This window comes from Diplotaxodon limnothrissa, linkage group LG3, assembly GCF_057381915.1.
Source record: "Diplotaxodon limnothrissa isolate DT_005_m linkage group LG3, D_limnothrissa_male_GT1.1, whole genome shotgun sequence".
NCBI classification, from domain to species: Eukaryota; Metazoa; Chordata; class Actinopteri; order Cichliformes; family Cichlidae; genus Diplotaxodon; species Diplotaxodon limnothrissa.
The window spans coordinates 279,786-302,056 of NC_140598.1; the positions used below are offsets into that span (position 1 = coordinate 279,786).

The following is a 22,271-nucleotide window of genomic DNA, read 5'->3' on the forward strand; positions in this document are numbered from 1 at the left end:
CTGTGATATTCAATCAGAGTCAAAATGAGGAAAGAGGAACAGACGGTTTCCAGATCAGCACACATGACCCTGCAGCAGAGTTCACTATAGTGCACGGTGGTTGTAGATGGACTGGAGTAAGAGCACATCTGAGATGGAAACAAGGAGCACAGGCTGTATGTAGGAGATGGATGAAGCCTCCAGTCACTCACACAGTCCCATCTTAAAGCCTCCAGCCTGGTGTTTAGAAACTGGCGAGAGGGAAGCGAGGGGACGCTGACGCAGCAGTAACGTGTGGCTACAGCATGAACATTGTTGTGTTGGAGACCAGAAACCCATCCATCTCTCACCAGAGTGGGCTTGTTTATTTAGAGGTGCAGTTACTGCAACGCTAAGGAAACACTGCCTCCGTCTTTCACACAAAGCCTGGAGTTCCCTGCGTGAGAGCAGGCATGGATAGACCTGACTGTTGGGAACATATCCACCGACTTCTGAGCGTTGAAGTGTTGACCGGTCTGCAGGCTCAGGCAGCAGCTGACTGTTAGCCTGATGCTGCAGAGGAAGCTGTCAGCAGCTCCCACAGAGCCTGACTGACTGTGAGAGGACAGAGGGACTTCAAATCCAGCATCGCTTCAGCCTGTGAGGAACTATTCGCCGTGGTTATTTGTAGTACGATGAATCGTGTCTGCAGATCAAAGCGTGACTGTGAGATAATTACAGGCAGTGGCTGAGATACAGTATGGTGGCATTAAGTGCAGATTCCTTCAGAGCGCCATGCTTAAGCTGGACAATGTCAAATTCAATTTTTCCAGAAGGAATTCAGGAGAAATTTCTGTCCTTTAAAAAGATTGAATTTGCTGCAGCAGTTGAAATGACAAGTTCACAGCACTGGAGCGCAGTGTGACACAACAGTCTGCCTCACACCAAGGATGACCCTCATTGGGCCGTACAGCTCATGTGACAGTAACAAAGATTATTATGGCCGTCTTCTCCCAGAACCACACAGTCTGCTGTGACTCCTCCCCGTTCAGTCTGACCTCGCCTGGTTTCTGCTCCTTCTTCTGTGAGAGACAGGAAAGAAAAGCATCTCCCTCCATGGCCTCCATTAGATCCACAGTGTAGTTCAGGATATGTTGTTGGGACGTCCTGACTCAGAGACTATTCTCACCATTATTATGTGTCTGTGTGAGCATTGCTGCAAACCCTCTGCACTCGACGTCATCCTGCAACATTTCAAATCCAGGCAGTAACGCTGGACGAAGCTTTAAAGCCTCAAACACGGAGCACCAACTCGTCTATGAGCACATTTGCATTGTGTAGAAATACAGTAATGAAATAGCTTCATTTAAATCTCAAGTCACGGGACACCCCGCTCTTGTTACGGTCATTTCAAGCCGGGTCGTAACACTGAGACACAAACGTTTCCTGAGCTAAAGCTGACGGACTGACAGCTACATGAGTGACTCTCTTTATCCTGCTGAACCCTGAGGAGGACACACACACACACACACACACACACACACACACACACACACACACACACACACACACACACACACACCAAACAACTGTGATGCCTGGTTGATCACAAACAGGTTTTTAGGGTTAAAATAATGCCTGACAAAATGCTGTGGTTTGGTTTATCTCTCGGTTTGTGCCAGGTGGGTGGAGCCTGTGTGATGGGGGACGTTTCAGATGCAGCGGAGCATTTTAAAGTGAAGGTTTAGAGGTTTCTCTGGAAGCTTCATGTGAGCCCACATACCTCAGTTTATCCTGGCAGTGATTTTTTGTCTTGTTTGTGTTTTATTTGCATTTATAAGGTTCCTGTTTCTGGTTTCCTGATGTCCTGATGCACAGCCAACATCCACAGAATGTGTCAGTTCATTGAACAATGCTTACGCTGCACAACAGGCTGTTCAGTTATAATCATACAATCTCCATCAAAGGTGTGCACATGATCCAGTTAGTTTATAGGTCACACAGCCTGGTGTTTCTATTCATTTGTCCTTTCACATCACAGGAGAAAAACAGCAGCTGGTGTGATGCATCCAGATGAGGGTCCATCAGAGTTGAACTCGACAGCATCATTAACAGCACAAGCGTTACACTAAATCACATCAATCTGAGGCGTCTTCAAAACCCAAACTGTGCAAACTCACTTTTATTATTTATTCATTATTATTTTAACTACCTGCAGTTACACGAAGCTCCAACAGCTCAGTCTGTACTTACACTAATGAGGGGCGCCCCACAAAAACTCTGAGGCAACGACTGATAACCAATCAGAGAGCAGCAGAAAGCAGGTCTAACACCTTAATAACTACACACACAGACACAGACAGTGTGTCCTTCCAGAAGCCCTGCTGGCCTCTGTACTGGCAGATTACTTTATTCTCTGTATTGATCACAGTTTTTAACCAAATCAATTTAATACTAGTAACATCACTTTGTTACTTATGTTAGCTTCACAAATGGCCCTTATGTGCTATCACACACACACACATACACAGTGGGGCCATAATGTAGTTTTTAAGAGCAGCTGTGTCATTTATCATCAAAAGTCCTGCATGTATGTGCCCACGTGTTGTATTGAAGCAACCAAGTGATGAATCACTGTTTTCCACTTTGTTGTTTTGCAAACTGTTTTTTTGTTGCATTGTTGATTTGTTTTTACTGAAGCAGCTAATAAAGCACAATGGAAAACAATTTTGCCTTTCTTGTAAGACTCTATAAGAGAATGAAACAATGATGCCAGTTATAAATAAAGACAATAAAGTGAATGAATTATGAAACTCATTTTATTTCTATTAGATCTGACAATGTTGTGTAACACTAACAACCTAAGACAACAAATAGATGCGTTGGCCTGTACAGGAGATAAAGAAAAATTAACAACAGCTGTGAAATGGAAGAGTTCAAGTCACCAAAGGAAACTGGAGCTGGGCTTGTTGCAGGATCTGAAGTTACTAAACACTTCGTGAGTGTCTGCACTAAAACTTAGGACCATATAATTATAAATATGTGCGTGACGAAAGCTGGGCAGCACGCTAACGTCCTTACTCGTATGGGTCTAACCCAGGGGTGGGCAGTCTCAGTCCACGAGGGCCGGTGTCCCTGCAGGTTTTAGATGCGTCCTCGAACCAACACAGCTGATTTAAATGGCTAAATTAGCTCCTGAACATGTCCTGCAGTTCTCCAGAGGCCTGGTAACGAACTAATCATGTGATTCAGGTGTGTTGACCCAAGGTGAGATCTAAAACCTGCAGGACACCGGCCCTCGTGGACTGGAATTGCCCACCCCTGGTCTAACCCTTTCACTCCTTTGGTTTATTTCCTCGGACTTTTGTTATTGCCTTTTCGTCAAGTCTGTCTTTGCACCTGCTGTGTTCTCCATCGTTTTGTACATCACTGTTTTCGGACTGAAGCTGATCAGACCATCACAGAGAGCCTGTGGGGGACCGCTGACCTCTCAGCTTTGTGAAACACAGACGTTTTCTTCAAACACTCACAGCAGTCAGAGTCAGTTTAGTATTTTAATGTGTTTCAGTTACACTTTGGTCAGGTTCAGGCAGCAGAACTACTCGGCTAGATTTAGGTTAGTTTAATAAAGTTTGGGGTTAAAGTCGACTCTTCCTCAGGTCAAATCTATGAGTTAGTGCAGTTTGTTCTTTAGTATAAACCATAAAGACAAATGTGTCACATGTCCAACCTCCTTAAAGGACAGCCTCTCCCATCTGTGGACCCTCAGTGCTGCCGGACTCATCTCATACTGAACTCACCCACTCTGTGTCTGTCACGGTCCTGGGTCGGTGAGTGTTAGTTTATTTTGATGTTTGTTTGTTTAGGTTCATTAAGTTATCCAAGCTCGTTTGTTATTATATTACCCTTGTGTTAAGCCTCCCTTGCCCTTCATGTGTTTTATGTGTGTGTGTCTTATGTTGTCAAGTTCATGTTGTCGTTCCTGCCATCTTCCCTGTACTCAGTCTGCCTGGTTCGTGCGTCTACCTGTCATGCTTCATGTCTATGTGGTTATGTTAAGTTCATGTCATGTTTTATCTCCATGTCTATGTCTCTGTTTCCTGTTTTATTTTGAAGAGTCTGGTGTTCTTTGTTCATTGCAGTTAGTGTTACTCTCCCCTGTATGGTCATTGTGTCTCATTGTAGTCAGCTGTGTTCTCGTGTGTCTCCACTTCTCCTGATCACCTCATGTGTGTATTTAAGTCCTCTGTTTTCTATGTTTCGTTGTCAGGTCGTCTGTTTGCATCCCCATAGTGTTACGTCATAGTTTACTCAGTGTTCATGCTTTGTTGTAGTATTTTCACTTCTTAGTTCTTTAGTTTTCTGAGTGTTCACAGTTTTCTTAGTTTTCATAGCTTCATGCTGTTTCATGTGCCAACATCTAAATAAAGGATCGTCTTCTGTTCAGTCAGCAAGTCCAGAAGTGTCTGCTTCTGGGTCCTGTAAACTAAACTTATCGGCGCACCCCGCCGTGACAGTGTCAGTCATCAGTGGATTCACTGTTCCTCAGGTTTCATTAAAGGTTTTTCTACATTCTTGTTCCTGTCAGAGCGTCACGTGAGTCATTAAACATCAGTGATCAGTATCAAATATGGAACATGTACAGGAGACACGTCAGTCTGTGTGGACCTTCTGATGTCATCACTGTGTTTACTTTGTTTGTTGTCTTATGGTTGGGATTCAGAAATGTTCACTGCCATCACTTCATGAAATGTTACAGGGATGTGTTTGTGTGTGTGTGTTTAGTTTGTGGGGCGACGACTGTAACACTGTCAGGTTCACTCACTGAGAGAAGAGCAGTGACTGGAACAATCTGAGCTCATATTGTGAATAGAAGAAGAGAGAGCTGTGCCAACTGGAGCTCAGAAACATTAAGATTCATTAAACATTATGAAGAGAAGTAAACCAGTTAAACTAACTTAAAAGTCTGAATGATTAAGTTAAGTGTTTGCTCGTAGGGGCTCATCGACCTCATGTTTGTCACTGTGGGAACTTTGTGTCGACTAAATGCAACTTAAAGCTCGACGGCTGCCCAAATGTTTTAAAGAAGTTGATACATTCAAAAAGCTGTGACACTTGTTGCTCAACATTTTCTAATTTTTGTTTTCAAGCTTCTTCTGGTACGAGACTGACACGCCAGTGGGAGGAGTCAGCAGACGACCCGCTCTACCTGCTGAGCCACAGGTGGCGTCATCAGGGTGGAGTCGTTTCAGTAAGGACAGATCAATAGAAAGAATGAAGACAAAGAGTTATTGATGAGCAGAATATGGACAGATGTTTGGTGGTTGGACTCCGATGGCCCGTCTCAGCAGAACTGAACCCAGCTGTGACGAGGATTAGAGCAGGACCCCAAAGAGAGAAAGTGATGTCACCACAGCAGAGTTCTGGTCTACAGGGAAAAGAACATGAGCGTTAAAGCTGATGCATGGCACAGGTTGTTATGTGAAGGCTGTGTGCAGGAAGGAATGGTGGACCCAAAGTGCAGACGCTCGGAGGCACAATGTAAACTCAAAACAGCTTCAATGCTGAACTCAAAAAGGTAACAAAACTGAGACTCCAAATAAACTCAGGCGAGCAGACAGAACACACAGCATAGGAAACGGTAGCTCACGACCCGGACACAGAAACACAGGGCTCAAATACACAGAGGAGCAACCAGGGAATGGGTAACAGGAGGGAAACACAGCTGGGGCAAATCAGGCCTAACAAGACAAAGGAAGCAAAACCAGACGCATTTATATGAGACACGGACTTTCAAAGTAAAACAGGAAACATAACACAGACTGAACTTACAGACAGACTCACAGGCAGGCACTGCAACAGAGGGAACAGAGACGTGGGACCAGGGCAGACACTGACTGGACACGGGGATATAGCCGACAGGGGAGACAGCAACTAAGGATTACACAGAGACATAAACCATAAGAAAGAACTCTAACAAAGAAAGACTAGAAAAAATAAATAATATAATAAACTCAAACCTCTGCGTCAACGACCCAGGCATCCTAACACAGGTAAGGCATAGCAAGCATGAGCACAGAGAAGGGTGAGAAACTGAAGAAGGGTCTGGAAGATCCCGACCAGGTCTAGAGGCCAGCCTGCTGGCCTGAGGAACAGACGCCCAAAGCATCGGCGTGAGTGTCGGGCAGCCCTGCGACAGCAGGACACGTTTGGTATTCAATCGGAAAGAAAAGGGAGACAGTGAAAGGGCAGAGGGATGCAGAGGCCAGGAGAGAGTTTGATCCGTCTGATGACGACAGCAGAGAGTGAAAGTCCTTCAGCTTGGTTTAGGTTATGTGTCTGTGAGCGAGGGAGGAAGGAAAAGGAGAGTCGAAAAGTACGAGTTGTCACCGAGCAGAAACGGGAGCTGGAAGCATGTAAACATAATAATAACCACTGCAGCCAAGAAGAGGGCCTGACAAGCCCAGTCGTCTGCGTGCGATGAGGGGGCGGGTCTTAGATAGCCGACGGCACTGGGGAAGGCGGGGCTAATGTTCAGATTGAGCAAAGAGAGCATCTTTGTCCACTGCTGTCATCTTCCAACCTCCAGCCAATCACAGTGACCTCTGAATGAAGAGATGCACACTTCCATATAAACAGTGTTGGGTAAGTTACTTTAAAATAGTAACTTAGTTACATTACTAGTTACTTCTCTCAAAAGTAACTCAGTTACTTCAAGTTACTCGTTACTTTCAAAGTAACTAGTTACTAGGGAAAGTAACTTTGGTTTTACTCAGAATTCTCTTGTTAATGTGTTGCTTCCATAACTTTGCCAGTCTTCTAGCTTGCTTACTTGCCACAAGTGCACTGTGCCACCTACCAATAGAAAGGAAAAGATAATGTGCATATTTCCACGAGAGAAATCCCACGCCTGGACCGTCATTGACTGCTGCCATGATTCTAGCCTACGTCACAGCGTCATGTGCGCCTTTTACATCCACCACACAAACTGCAGTTGTGGTGCTTTCAATTGTACTCAGAACTCGGAAATTCTGCCTTCTGAGTAGGAAGATGTTGGTAACACCAGACTGCAGATGAGTTGCATACATGGCTGGACTGGGACAGAAAATTGGCCCGGGCATTTTGACTAGAGACTGGCCCACCATTATAGGAAAAATTATAAAGCCTTTGAATGAAAATAAACACTGTTGTGACAGTGATGTTCACTGTTCTGATGGTATATATGCATCAATCTATCAATCATTTGTTGTAAGACTCAGATAATTATTTTTTAAAAGCTAGAAATTTTAAATGAGAATAAGAAAGAAAAGTATTTCTTTGTGCCCCCCTCTCCCTGTTAATGCCCTACCTGCCCCCCTGGCAACACTTTGCTAGACCCGCCCCTGCACAGTTACCAGCTGTCAGCTGCTTAGAAAAGGATCCTGGTGTTATTTGTCTCTCAGAAACAGTTCATAACTTCAACTCATTCATGTCACCTAAAAGGTTAAACCTGTTTCCCCATCACAGCTCTGATGATTCAGTAAGGACATCTCCTGGTTTCATCTTCATGTTTCCCTCTCACCAGACATACAAACCGATATCATGACCAGCAGCTTTACAGCTGTGGCTCCAGCAAACATCAGCTGATACTAGAAATTAATATTAAATAAATTCTAACAACAGCTGATCAAGCTTAAACGTGCTGCTGTTGTTTAGCGCGACATCCGCTGGTTTCCTCTTTCTGGCGCAAAGTGAGCGATAAACAAACAAGAGAGCCGATCAGCTGATCATTGATCAGTTTCATGATTGAAGTAGAAACAGGAGAGGGAGGGGGAGAGGATGAGAGAAGAAGAGGCAGCTGTGCAGCGTAAACACAGAATAACTCCAGCTTTGTGCCTTTTTCATTGTAGCTGAATTACGGGACAAACTGTTTCTTTTCGCCTCAATAAGAAACGCGTAATATTTTCTCTGAATACCAGACGGGACGGTTGACAACTCTACTAACTTATGAACAAAATAAAGTTCAACATCATTCACTTCATAGCACCACCCAGCTGTATAGAAACTCCGTCATGCTAGCTAGCACGCAGTACGGAAAAAGTCAGAATAACGAAAATAAACTCCACCTAAACTTGGTTTATATCTGACCCAGAGAGACTGCAGGTCATAACTTCTTACCTGAAGTTCAGTTCACACTTGGACCTGCGGCCGCCTCGGGTCTCTTTTCCTTCTGCGTCCCCTTTCTCCAGCCCGAGAACGTGTTGCTTTCTCTCATCCACCTGCTGGCCTCCACCACTTGCTAATGTTACTGAATCTGTGGAAGCTCCGCGATAGCCACCACACGAAGTAACGAGTAACGACCCTATCTAAATCCCAGTAACGACTAACGCGTTCCTGATTTTGGCATAATAACTAGTTACCATGCTCGTTACCACAATAATAACGTAGTTACTGTAACACGTTACTTAATAACGCGTTAGTCCCAACACTGACAACCACCAAACAGTTAAAACAGTAAATGAGAGCAGGAACACGGACTCTGCACAAAGACGTAAACACAAAGCGTTTACGGATCACGCATCAGAATCAGCGAGATGTCGCTTTCACCCCCGACAGCACGGACATGGTCGGGGCTGAAAGCCGACAGCTCACTGATTCTGATGTTTCGGCACATCCGTGTTTCGTGTTTACGCCCTGTTTGTGCTGATTCTGAAGCTGCAGGTTTTATCTCTCCAAACATTATTGACTGAACTGCGGTGTAATCTATATTGATGTACATGCATGCACCACTAGGTGGCAGTACTTACCCACGAACAGGAAATGTGTTGGCATGTGAACAGCCATGAGAAAAACTGTATTAAATGTAACCCGGGTTAAAAAGATGCATAAATAGTAAAAGATAAGTGAAGTCTGAGAATATAAATATCAAAGAGTTCATTTATTTAAATTTTCTTGTTTATTAAAAAGGTAAAAGTTCATGTAAAATGATTAAAAACATGTTTGCATTGTTTAAAATAAGTTATCTTTCTTTTCTTGTGAATTGTTTGTGAGAACTGTAATTTCCTACGGGGATAAGGTCTGTGAAGGTAACACAGGGTGGAGAAGGAAAAGGAAAAAAGAGACGAGAGCGCGAGAAGAGAGGGCGGTGGTGCGTGAGTTGCACGGAGCATCCGGAGAAGTTAGCTTGTTTTTATGTACTAAGAGTAAGTGTGTTTTGACTTTTCGGACAGATAAGTCACAGTGTCGGTAAGCTAGTGACATGACACGTAAAGTTTCAGCGTGAGTCTGCTGGACTGTGTGCTTTGTTTCTTGCAGCCGTGCACGCATTAAGTTAAAGTGAGGCTAACCCAGCCGTTCGCTAATAAGGACTACTGTAGGCTGCCGTTTCGCTAAAGTTGTGGAACGTAACAAGCTGCAGAGGATCGTTACCGAACTGGATAACGACGGACAGACCCCAGATAGTCACTCTGAGTGCCCGCGTCACTCAGAGTACCTCTGGCAACGTGGGAAGCTAAAACAGGTAGCTTGTGGAGCACGTGGAGATCACGGACCTTCCTCATCTTTGTGCTACTGCATTCAGAGCGGAGTGTTTCTGAAGGAGCTGAAGGCAACTTGTTACCTGGATTAATCTGGTGGGAATTGCACGTTTCACAAGGTACTGAGTTTATTTATTTATTTTTTGCTCGTTGAGTGAAGAACTTCCGGTTGGGAGATCGTTTTGGATTTATACTGGATCAATACAGGCCTGCAACGTAGGGTTTATCTCTGCCGGCTTTAGGTTTAGTTTGGGACTATAATTGTTTTATCACTGGTGGTTTACACTGTGTGTGTGGAGATTCTGTGTACAGTGGGTAAATTGCTGTGTGTGTTTTCTTGGTTTGCCTGAATACTGAAATCTGCCATTTTATTATTTTCTTGTTTTCATTGTTTGGTAAATTAAAGGAGGGTTGCAAGGCTCTACTTTACATGGTGTATGACATGATTTACTGCACTGTAGTCACTAGTGTTTATTTTCGCGTGTAGTGCTACTGTTAAGGAATAAGCTTCATTGATCCCAGAAACAAAAGAGAAGTTAATTTAAAAACATCGTACGAGAGTACACTAGAAAAAGAACCCAAAGCCCATTTATTTAATGGTATTGAGTAAATGAGGGCTACATAAGGATTGTTATTGTTCCACGTTATCGCTTGAGCAGGAGTTTTATTCAAGAGCCCAAAACAACATGAACCAGCAGCAGAAGAAGATCCAAACTACGCTTCACATAAACATTATGGATTCACTCTGACTTTGCAGTGTACCCTTTCACAATAAGAGTCTGAACACATATTTTACCCATTTTACCTGAATTAACATGAAAACACAGTGTTTTTAAAATGGTGAAAGTCCCTCTTTTTACTCCTCCCCTCACCTGTGGATGGACGGTGCTGTTACCGTGGTGACAGCTGTGAGCTTGGATGTGTTTCAGTCCTGCCTGGTTATCACTGAAGGAATCTTTACTTTCACATTTATTACAGGTAATACCTCTGATTTTTCTGACTCGTGTATTATGAACTAAATGTATCCTGATCTACACAGAGATGGATGAGCAGAGGTCACATGATGAAAGAACAAACATGGAGTCTTTTATTTATTTTGATATTTATTGATGAATGCAAACAAACCCTGACACTGAACCATCGTCGAGCTTTCACAGAACAAACCTGATCACATGACCTGCTGACCCAAACAGTGAAAAGCTCCATGGCAACAACAACAAACAGCCTCACATATGTTAACAGAGGCTGTTAGAAGCCCAGAGTCTTTATAGTCTTTCTCCTGTTTGGACACAGATCTCTGCACATCTTCATCACAGTTGCTCACAGACGTGCAGAGTGAGTGGATATCAAAGCTAAGTTTCCACCATGTTTGTAGTCTGTACTGGGATGCATGGAGCATCTCTCTATGAGCACTCAGTGCTTTAAACAGTGAGTCCCAGTTTAACCAGCAGCCTTCCCACCACACATCACACAGACATGGAAACTTCAAACCCTCAGACTGAAGACACCATCAGAAATAAACAGATTGTGATGAAGATGAATAACTGGAACAGTTTGCTGTGGTTTCTTCCGTTCCTGTCAGAAATAAGAGTCTGGCAGCACTTTGCTCTCCTTCCACATGTTTACGGAGGAAGTGAAGAAGAGTGAGTGAGTCGTCTTCCTCTGTGGGCCCAAGATCAGGCAGCAGCCACGTATTTTTAAAAGCCCAGCACACTGGTTAGAACTACATTCAAAACTATTGAGCCAATATTTTCAGCTTCTATGGCTGAAACATTTTCATATGATGAGCTTCCAACAATGAATGAAACAGTAAGAGGATGTGGAGAGTTTGGAAACATCTGATTAAGAAAGAGAAATCAAACATTTGGATTCATTTTAATGAGCTCAGACTTGTTGAAAATGCAGAGGAGCTGGTTGTGAACTGAGCTTCAGAGAAACACAACATACTACACAACAAACACAACATATTGAGATTCACTGTGACGTTTTGAGTGGAAAAAGACAGAAAACAACACATGGATCCTGGAATAACGGGAGCTTCCATCTTTAAAGGACTGAAGAGGAAGAAAGTTTACAAGGAATCATTTAGAACCGTTTCAAACATCAACTGATTGAATCCATGAATCTGAAAACGTTTTTCTGAGTGAAAGAGACAGATATGTACAGACTGAACTCTCTGTTCAACAGTCAGAGTGTTTCTCTAACAGGAGGACACTCTTTACACTAAACTCAGCACAAGGACACTGAGGAACCAGTATAGAACCAAAACCCAGGATAAAGAGTTTGAGTGAATGTGGTGTTGAAGGTGTGGAGGTGGATCAGAGTGTCAGAGGAGACTCTGTAGAAGGACAGAGTGCCAGCAGGACAGTCCACATACACTGCTACTCTGTTAGAGACAGAGTAGGAGGAGGAGGAGGAGGAGATGGGTGTTTGTCTGTTATTGTGAAGGACAGAACGAGGAGCACCACTATAGCACCACAGACTCCAGGACTGATCATTCCATCCAAACAAACAGTCATCACTGTCTCCTTTCCTTCTGATTCTTCTGTAACTCACTGATATATAAACTCTTCCTCTCCACTCGACCTCCCAGTAACAGCGACCAGTCAGACCATTTCTACACAGCAGCTGATGATAATAATCAAATCTGTCTAGATGATCAGGATATGACTGAACCTCCTCCACACATGTCACCTTCCTGTTGTTGTCAGACAGTTGGAGCTTTGTGTTCACTGTGTTTGTGTCGATTGTGAGTTGACAGGAATCTGATGGAGAGAACAAACACAATCCAGCTGCAGTTATTGATCCATCATCTGTTCATTGATTGACACTTTGATGATGACTCCTGACATGATGAAGATGGTTGAATGTGTGCTGCTTTGTTTTCATGAATCACATTAAAAACACACTTACACTTCCTCAGACCTGGTCTCAACCATCGGACTCCAGCAGGCTCCACCCTGAAAGGAGGAGGGGGGTCAGACCAGCACAGTCAGCATGCACACATGGACATTTACATGGCTCTCATAAACATGAACATTCACAGTGTACATTAAAGTGAAAGCCCGGGGGAATGAATTGTCTGTGGTGTCTGTTTTTTTGTTAACAACACTCTGTATCGTCCACCTGAAGGAAGAAATGTGAACAGTTTATCTCCATGATGTGAAAGGTCTGTAGAGATGTGTTTGTCCCTCATTCTGGACCTTTACAGGTCCTGGATGGAGGAAAGACAGCACAGATGAGCCTCTCTAAAGACCTTATTGTCTGGCCCCATCATGCTTCATGACTGAGGTCAACCAGACCGTGATTGATGGAAACAGGACAGACTGAATGATGGCCATTTCTCCAGACTGCACAGGATTATATCTTTGGATTAGTTCTGACACATTCGTCAAGACCATATCTCCAGTCATTGGACAAAATATCAGAGGAGAAAAAAGTCACATTTTTACTGGAAAAAGGTTTCCGTTATTAACTAATGCAAATTTGATGTGAGTTAGCATTATCTGATAATTATAACGATGTAAGGAGTTAATGCCCAGTAGGTAGGCTGCCGTTACTAGCCAATGCTAATTTGACTTGAATTAGCATCATCTGTTATCGCTAACTCTTTTCCCTTGCATTATAATGATGTGAAGAGTTAATGCTAAGTAGGACGCCATTAGTGGGTAATTCTAATTTTAGGTGAATAAGCATTAGCAGCTAATGCTCATATCATTTTCCTTTGCTTTGTACGAATGACAGCAGCTAATGATACGAAGTCTTCCGTTATTAACTAATGCTAATTTGATGTGAATTAGCATTATCCAATAATGCTAACTCTTTTCCCCTGCATTATAACGATGTGAGGACTTAATGCTAAGTAGGCTGCCATTAGCGGCTAATTCTAATTAGGGGTGAATAATACCAGCTAATGCTAATACCGTTTTCTCTTTCCTTATAACAATGTGAGCAGCTAATGCTAATTTGATGTAAATTAACATTACGCGCTAATGTTTACACTGTTTTCCCTTACTTTGTAACAACGTGAGCGGCTAATGCTAAGTAGGCTGTTGTTAATAGCTAATTGTAATTAAATGTGAGTTGGGCGTAACACGACACCATTTTCCCTTGCATTATAAAAATGTGAGCACGTAATGCTAAGTAGGCCGCCATAAACAGTTATGTCTAATTTTAGGTATATAAGTATTAGCAACTAATGCTCATGTCGTTTTTCTTTCCCTTATAACGATGTGAACAACTAATACTAAGTAGGCTGTCATTATTAACTAATGCTAATTTAACGTGAATTAGCATTAGCCTATATGTAATGTAAACACTGTAACAATGTGAGCGGCTAATGCTAAGTAGGCTGTTGTTAATACCTAATGCTAATTTGATGTGAGTTAGCATTATTGGATAATGCTAGCACTGTTTTCTCTGACTTTTTAACAATGATAGCAGCTAATCATAATACTCTCTTCCCTTGGGTTACAACGATGTGAGGAGTTAATGCTAAGTAGGCTGCCATTAGCGGCTTATTCTAATTAGGGGTGAATAATTACTAGCAGCTAATGCTAATACCATTTTCTCTTTCCTTATAACAATGTGAGCAGCTAAAGTAATTTGAGGTAACTAAGCATTAGTAGCTAACGCTAATACCCTTTTCTCTTGTGTTATAATGATGTGAGAAGTTAATGGTAAATGGTAAATGGCCTGTATTTGTACAGCGCTTTACTAGTCCCTAAGGACCTCAAAGCGCTTTACACATTCAGTCAGCCACCCATTCACACACACATTCACACACTGGTGATGGCAAGCTACATTGTAGCCACAGCCGCCCTGGGGAGCACTGACAGAGGCGAGGCTACCTGGCACTGGCGCCGCCGGACACTGGCGCCACCGGACACTGGGACACTGGCGCCGCCGGACACTGGGACACTGGCACCGCTGGACACTGGCGCCGCCGGGCCCTCTGACCACCACCAGTAGGCAACGGGTGAAGTGTCTTGCCCAAGGACACAACGACCGAGACTGTCGGAGCTGGGGCTCGAACCGGCAACCTTCCGATTACAAGACGAACTGCCAACTCTTGAGCCACGATCGCCCGCGATCGGCCAAGTTAATGCTAAATAATGCTGCCATGAGTGACTCTTTTCCCTTGCGTTATAACGATGTGAAGAGTTTATGCTAAGTAGGCTGCAATTAGCAGCTAATGCTAATACTGTTTTCCCTCCCTTTCTACAACTTGAGCAGCTAATGCTAAGTAGGCCACTTTGCTCTGCTAGGGATTTGTGTGACCATGATGGAAACTTTGATAAGCTAATGCTGCTAAGCTAATGCTGTTTATGGGCCCTGTTAAAATCAATATTTCAATCTCATTCTGTTGTTTGAGAACAATAACAGAAAAATGTGCACTTGAGAATAAATTTATTGTGAATTCAGCTGTGAATATAGAGTTCGTCAGTATTTAAGCTTCCATTTCCAAATGTTAGCTGCTCCTGTCTGCCTCTTTGTCTCACACACACACTGAAATGATTCACAGCCTTGTTTAATCCTTCTGTCAGTGTCACTGACTGGGTCTGTGTTTATAATAATGGATTGGATTTATATAGTTCTTTTCAAGGCACCCAAAGCGCTTTACAATGCCACTATTCATTCACTCTCGCATTCACACACTGGTGGAGGCAAGCTACAGTTGTAGCCACAGTTGCCCTGAGGCAGACTGACAGAAGCAAGGCTGCCATATCGCGCCATCGGCCACTCTGGCCAACACTAGTAGGCGGTAGGGTAAAGTGCCTTGCCCAAGGACACAACGACCAGGACAGAAAGCCCGGGGATCGAACTGGCGACCTTCCGGTTACAGATACGCTGTGACCTAGTCTATCTAGGTCACAGATGCAGAGTGTATCTAAAGTTACAAAATGTTGTTTCTGTCCAAATATTTATGGACCTAACTGTAGGTCTATTTTTAATGAAACTCTCAACATGACTTATCAATTATCATTAATGTTCCTGCAAACAGACTGCTTGGAGACCCCCTACATAAATATCCATGTACTATCCCAGTCAGACTAGTGTGTCCGTCCCTGAAAATATTCCTGCATGTGTGATTGTTCATGTGTTATCTGCAGGAAACAAACAGGAAGTGAGTGAAGGACACAGGAAATGTTTCCAGCTCTTCTTCCTCTACCATACATTCTCTCCATACCTGAGAGTGTCCAGTGTCCAGCCTGGATCCTTCAGTCCAGCCAACAGCAGCTTTATTCCTGACCCTCCTAGATGATTGTAGCTCAGGTCCAGCTCTCTCAGATGGGAGGGGTTGGAGCTCAGAGCTGAGGCCAGAGAAGTACAACCTTCCTCTGTGATCAGACAGCCTGACAGACTGCAGACACACAAAACAACAATCCATCTGTCAACAATCATTTTCTCTTTGTCACAATAACATCTATCCATTTACATCCATTCAATGTAACTTTATTTATGAGTGACAATTCCCAACAGACAACAACAGTCATCTCAAGCTGTTTAACAGTGTAATGTAACAGCCTCCAATATTAGAGAGAAAGCCCCAACCATCAGACAATCCACTGTGAGCAGCACTTGGTAAGTCAGAGATGATGAGTATCATCACAGTGATGATCATTTCTCTGTTAACCCAGGCTTTCTGCTTCAGGATCTGTGCATGCTCACAGAACAAGGAGACCTTTAAACATCCTTTCACTAAATGGATGGACTGAGCACGCCCTACAGATGAACTGGTGCTAGAGATCATAAAGACCATCAAACAGTCAAATTCAACACTTTAGATGGAAATATGAGATCCATGCTGCAGACAATCATGAACCTGCTGAATTCATGAACATCAAGAATGCAGCGAGTGGTAAAATAAAGATTTGACCTCAGTGTGCTCAGTGTTCCTGTCTATTCCTAACATGATAGCTGCACTTTAGAGCTCCAAAACTGGAACTGACACATATTTAAACACTAAATGTTACTCAGTACATTCAGTTCTGACACTCGCCCACAGTCCAACAAAGGAAACATGGAGATCACATCAGTTTGTCACCAAAGACAAATTATTAGGGCAAGTTAACCTGCTATTATCATATTAACTCATTAATTGATTAACACCAACAATTATCAATTCAATTCAATTTTATTTATATAGCACCAAATCACAACAGCAGTCGCCTCAAGGCGCTTTATATTGTACAGTAGATTGTACAGTAATAGATACAGAGAAAAACCCAACAATCATATGACCCCCTATGGGCAAGCACTTTGTTGACAGTGGGAAGGAAAAACTCCCTTTTAACAGGAAGAAACCTCCAGCAGAACCAGGCTCAGGGAGGGGCGGGGCCATCTGCTGCGACTGGTTGGGGTGAGAGAAGGAAAACAGGATGAAAGACATGCTGTGGAAGAGAGACAGAGATTAATAACAAGTATGATTCAATGCTGAGAGGTCTTTTAACACATAGTGAGTGAGAAAGGTGACTGGAAAGGAAAAACTCAAACTGGAAGGTGGTTCCACAGAAGAGGGGCTGGAAAACTGAAGGCTCTCCCTCCCATTCTAGTTTTAAATACTCTAGGAACAACAAGTAAGCCTGCAGAGCGAGAGCGAAGTGCTCTAATAGGGTGATATGGTACTACAAGGTCATTAAGATAAGATGGGGCCTGATTATTTAAGACCTTGTATGTGAGGAGCAGGATTTTGAATTCAATTCTGGATTTAACAGGAAGCCAATGAAGTGAAGCCAAAACAGGAGAAATCTGCTCTCTCTTTCTAGTCCCTGTCAGGAATCTTGCTGCAGCATTTTGGATTAGCTGAAGGCTTTTCAGCGAGTTTTTAGGACATCCTGATAATAATGAATTACAGTAGTCCAGCCTGGAAGTAATAAATGCGTGAACTAGTTTTTCAGCGTCACTCTGAGAAAGGATATTTCCAATTTTAGTGATGTTGCACAAATGGAAGAAAGCAGTCTTACATATTTGTTTAATATGAGCGTTGAAGGACATATCCCGGTCAAAAATGACTCCAAGGTTCCTCACAGTGTTACTGGAGGCCAAGGTAATGCCATCCAGAGTAAGAATCTGCTTAGATACCTTATTTCTAAGATTTTCAGGGCTGAGTACAATAACCTCAGTTTTATCTGAATTAAGAAGCAGAAAGTTAGCGGCCATTCAGGTCTTTATGTCTTTAAGACATTCCTGTAGTTTAACTAATTGGTGTGTGTTATCTGGCTTCATGGAAAGATAGGGTTGGGTGTCATCAGCATAGCAGTGAAAATGTATCATCATCATCATCATCATCGTTTATTTGTATAGCACTTTAAGAACACACCAGGCAGACCAAAGTGCTGAACAACTCAGATCAAAACAAAAACCAAATTAAAATAATAAAATGAAATGTATACTATGTCTTCTAATGATACTGCTTAAGGGAAGCATGTATAATGTAAATAGAATTCGTCCTAGCACTGAACCTTGCGGAACACCATAATTAACCTTAGTGGGTGGAGAGGACTCTCCATTTACATGCACAAATTGGAGTCTATTAGATAGATATGATATAAACCACTGCAGCGCAGTACCTGAAATACCTACAGCATGTTCTAATTGCTCTAAAAAGGATATTATGGTCGACAGTATCGGACGCTGCTCTGAGGTCTAGAAGGACAAGCACAGAGATGAGTCCACTGTCACAGGCCATAAGAACATCATTTGTAACCTTCACTAAAGCTTTTTCTGTGCTGTGATGACCTCTGAAACCTGACTGAAACTCTTCAAATAAACCATTTCTCTGCAGATGATCTGTTAGCTGTTTGACAACTACTCTTTCAAGGATTTTTGATTTGAAAGGAAGGTTGGAGATTGGCCTATAATTAGCTAAGACTGCTGGGTCTAGAGATGGCTTTTTGAGTAAAGGTTTAACTACAGCCAGCTTGAAGGCCTGTGGTACATAGCCAATTATTAGAGATAGGTTGATCATATTTAAGATCGAAGAATTAATTAATGGCAGGACTTCTTTGAGCAGTTTTGTAGGAATGGGATCTAAAAGACACGTTGATGGTTTGGAGGACGTAATTATTGAAGTTAACTTAGAAAGATCAATTGGAGAAAAAGAGTCCAACTTAACATCAATGGTACTAAAAGTAGCTGTATGTGTTGCTCTGTGTTGGTACAGGGCATTGAGGATGATAACAGTGGGTGGATTATATTCTTAAACTTAGTTACAGCACTTTCAGAAAGACATCTACTGTGATAAAGTCTACTCTCCACTGCTGTGTAATCAATTATTGTAAATGTAAATGTTATCAGGAAATGATCAGACAGGAGAGGGTTTTCAGGAAACACTGTTAAATGTTCAGTTTCTATGCCATATGTTAAAACAAGATCTAGAGTGTGATTAAAGTGGTGGATGGGTTCTTTTACATTTTGAGAGAAGCCAATTGAGTCTAATAACAGATTAAATGCCATGTTGAGGCTGTCAGTTTTAGCATCTACGTGGATGTTAAAATCACCTACAATAATTATTTTATCTGAGCTGAGAACTAAATTAGATATAAAGTCTGAGAAATCAGACAGAAACTCAATGTAAGGCCCAGGTGGACGATAGATGATAACAAGTAAGACTGAGTTTTACAGCTGGGGTGGACAAGGTTAGGCATCAGGCTTTCAAATGAATTAAAAGTCTGTCTTGGTCTTTGGTTTATTAATAGGCTGGTGTGAAAAATTGCTGCCACACCGCCCCCTCGACCTGTGGTTCGAGATTTCTGGTAGTTAGAATGACTCGGGGGTGTTGATTCATTTAAACTAACATAATCATCCTGCTGCAACTAGGTTTCTGTAAGGCAGAGTAAATCGATTTGCTGATCAATTATTAAGTCATGTACTAACAGAGACTTGGAGGAGAGAGACCTAATATTTAATAATCCACATTTCACTGTTTTACTCTTTGGTTCAGATGTGGATACCGTGTTGTTCACTCTTTGTGATTTTTTATGTTTACGTTGTTTATTGCTGGTTTTTAGTTTGTTTCTTGTCTGTTTGGGAGCTGACACAGTCTCTATGGAGAAGAGTTTCTTCTTTTTATTTGTGGGAGGGGGGGGGGGGGGGTTGTAGCAGGAGGAGAGAAGCTGCAGAGAGGTGTGTAAAACTGCAACTCTGCTTCCTGGTCCCAACTCTGGATAGTCATATTTTGGGGGGTTTAATAAATTTGTCCATATTTCTAAAAATAAGAGCTGCTCCATCCAAAGTGGGATGGATGCTGTCTCTCCTAACAAGACCAGGTTTCCTCCAGAAGGTTTGCCATTTATCTATGAAGCCCACATTGTTTCTGGGACACCACTCAGACAGCCAGCAATTTAAGGAGAACATGCGGCTAAACATGTCACTCCTGGTCTGATTGGAGAGGGGACCAAAGAAAACTACAGAGTCTGACATTGTTTTGGCAAAGTTGCACACGATTCAATATTGATTTTAGTGACCTCCGATTGGCGTAACCGGGTGTCATTACTGCAGACGTGAATTATGATCTTACTGTATTTACGTTTACCCTTAGCCAGCAGTTATAAATTTCGTTCAATGTCGCCTGCTCTGGCCCCTGGAAGACAATTGACTATGGTTGCCGGATTCTCTAGCTTCACATGTCTGAGAACAGAATCACCAATTACCAGAGTTTGACCCCCGGCGGGTGTGTCGCCGAGTGGGGAAAGACAGTTAGACACATGAACAGGTTGGTGGTGTACCTGGGGCTTCTGTTTAAGACTATGCTTCCTCCTCACCGTCACCCAGCCGCCCTCTTTCCCCAGCTGCTTGGGGTCTGCCGAGGATCAGCTAGCGGGGCCTACGCTGTCTTCGGCTGCACCATCTACAGGGGCCTGGCTAGCTACGGGTAAATGAAGCAGAGTCTCCAATTCAGTAATCCTGGCCTCCAGAGCTGCACATATGCTACATTTGTTACAAGTATCATTACTGCTAAAGGTGGCCGAAAAGTAACTAAATATCTTACACAATGAGCAGGAAAGTGAGGGAAGGGCAGCTGAAGAGCACATGCTGCTAGTGAGTTGGCTACAAGCTAAGCTAAGCTAAAGACACAGTGAGTGAATACTGTGAATATAATTCATGAGTGAATCAACAGAGCATGCTTGGCTAAAGCACATAAAGACTGGACTATGAAATGAGACATTATCAAAGTTTTTAATTAAACAGACAAGATACACAAAAACACAACTGTGTGTTGCAACAGGAAGTGATACTTTACTAGTGATGCGCGAATCATGAACGAATCGTTCAATACTCGAGAATCACTTTGCTGACTCATGAATCATGATTCACAAGCCCAACTGACTCACTGACTCATCCCCGTTGCTGTTAGCAGCAATGTATCTAGCTTATAATTAAAATTGTGGAGAAAAACACAACATCCAGTATCTTAACAAGCCATAGTAGAGCCAGTGTTGCCAACTCCTCAGCAAGGAAAATCGCTATTGGTTGTCCTAAAAGTCCCTAGAAGTCGCTAAATGACATCATCACCTAATTTGTATAATTGGTCATGCTAATGTAATTGTAACCTAGGTTGTTGGAGAGAGAAATAACATCGTGGAAGAGACAAAGTGAGTAAAATACGTCCTCAATGCATTTAGAATTTATTTAGAACTACAAATTAAATTTGTTTTAGCAATTATTGTTTTTTAATGTCACAATTGCAACCCTTTATCCAGGCTTGGACCGGCAAAAGTGACACGAAATAGGCACTCTGGTGGAGTTACTTTGTGTGTGTGTGTGTTTATAAGTAGTTTTAAACCTTGTGATCTGCAAAACAGCATAACAGTAAAAGAAGAACTGACTGCGTTACAGTCAGTGCGGGAATAGCGGCTTTGCTCATGTGCGATTTTTTTGCAGTTTGGATGCACAGGTGTGAGCATCTGCAGCGGGGGGAGGACTATCCTCCGCCTGTGAGCAGCTGTTGGTCTCTCTGGAGACTACTGGCCGTGGCTGGGTAACCATGGTTACCTGGGAGTTACAGTACACGATATTAATGAAGAGTGGGAGCTGTGTTCTATAGCAAGCAATTTGTTATGAGGTAATGAGCTGATCTTAGTTTAACCGGAAGCCCATCACAATAATTGCAAAGCCTTTATTTTGTCCAACTACCATCAGTTCGTCTGTACTGACGGTAACTTCAAGTCACACTAATGTTGTTTAGTTTGTATAGTGTAAGTAGTAGAAGTATACTACAGTACTCTAATCACTGATAGGATAGATTTATGTAGATATACACCTTTGTGTTTAACATTACTGCATTATAGCACTGTGACCTTTGTCCTTATATATGGTTATGTTAGCTATACTGACGTATGCATATAACTGGATATGTAACTTATCTATTCTTCTTATTTGTCATGTATTTGTATTGTGTACTTCCTTTTTGTAAGAAACCACACATGTGATCACAGTCAGTGAAAGAATAAAGTGCCTCAAACCAAACCTTAAGCTCCTTATTCCACATGCTGGGATAATTTGGTCTTCAGTGGTGTTCTGGCTGACACACCGGAGTGACCGGAATGCTAAAGAGTGAATCAGACACACCAGTGTCATCCCTGATATCTCCACTACATTTAATCGTCCTTCAGCTTGTGGCTGCAGTTAGCTGGTTTGCTAGTTATCCAGTTTGCTAGTTAGCTGGTCTGCTCATTAGCCAGTGTGCTAGTTAGCCAGTATGCTAGTTAGCAAGTTCGCTAGTCAGCTGGTGTGCTAGTTAGCCAGTTTGCTAGTCAGCTGGTGTGCTAATGTTACAATCCCTGGCTAGTCTAG

The 22,271-nt window shown here is 42.7% G+C and overlaps 2 protein-coding genes and 1 pseudogene across 2 annotated transcripts in view; 1 reads left to right on the forward strand and 2 right to left on the reverse strand.

Moving 5' to 3' along the window:
• Positions 1–22,271, forward strand: part of LOC146634202 (butyrophilin-like protein 2) — a 295,376-nt gene that overhangs the window by 186,964 nt on the left and 86,141 nt on the right. The gene's annotated exons all lie outside the window — the stretch shown is intronic.
• LOC146634207 (protein NLRC3-like) overlaps positions 11,703–22,271 on the reverse strand; it is a 34,584-nt gene continuing 24,015 nt past the window's right edge. The window contains exons 9-11 of the mRNA XM_085375432.1: positions 15,664–15,837; positions 12,387–12,433; positions 11,703–12,238 (exon numbers count right to left, since the gene is read on the reverse strand). Of these exons, the coding sequence (XP_085231558.1) occupies positions 11,703–12,238; positions 12,387–12,433; positions 15,664–15,837 (757 nt within the window). The remainder of the gene's footprint in view (positions 12,239–12,386; positions 12,434–15,663; positions 15,838–22,271) is intronic.
• Positions 19,647–20,509, reverse strand: LOC146634208 (uncharacterized; annotated as a pseudogene).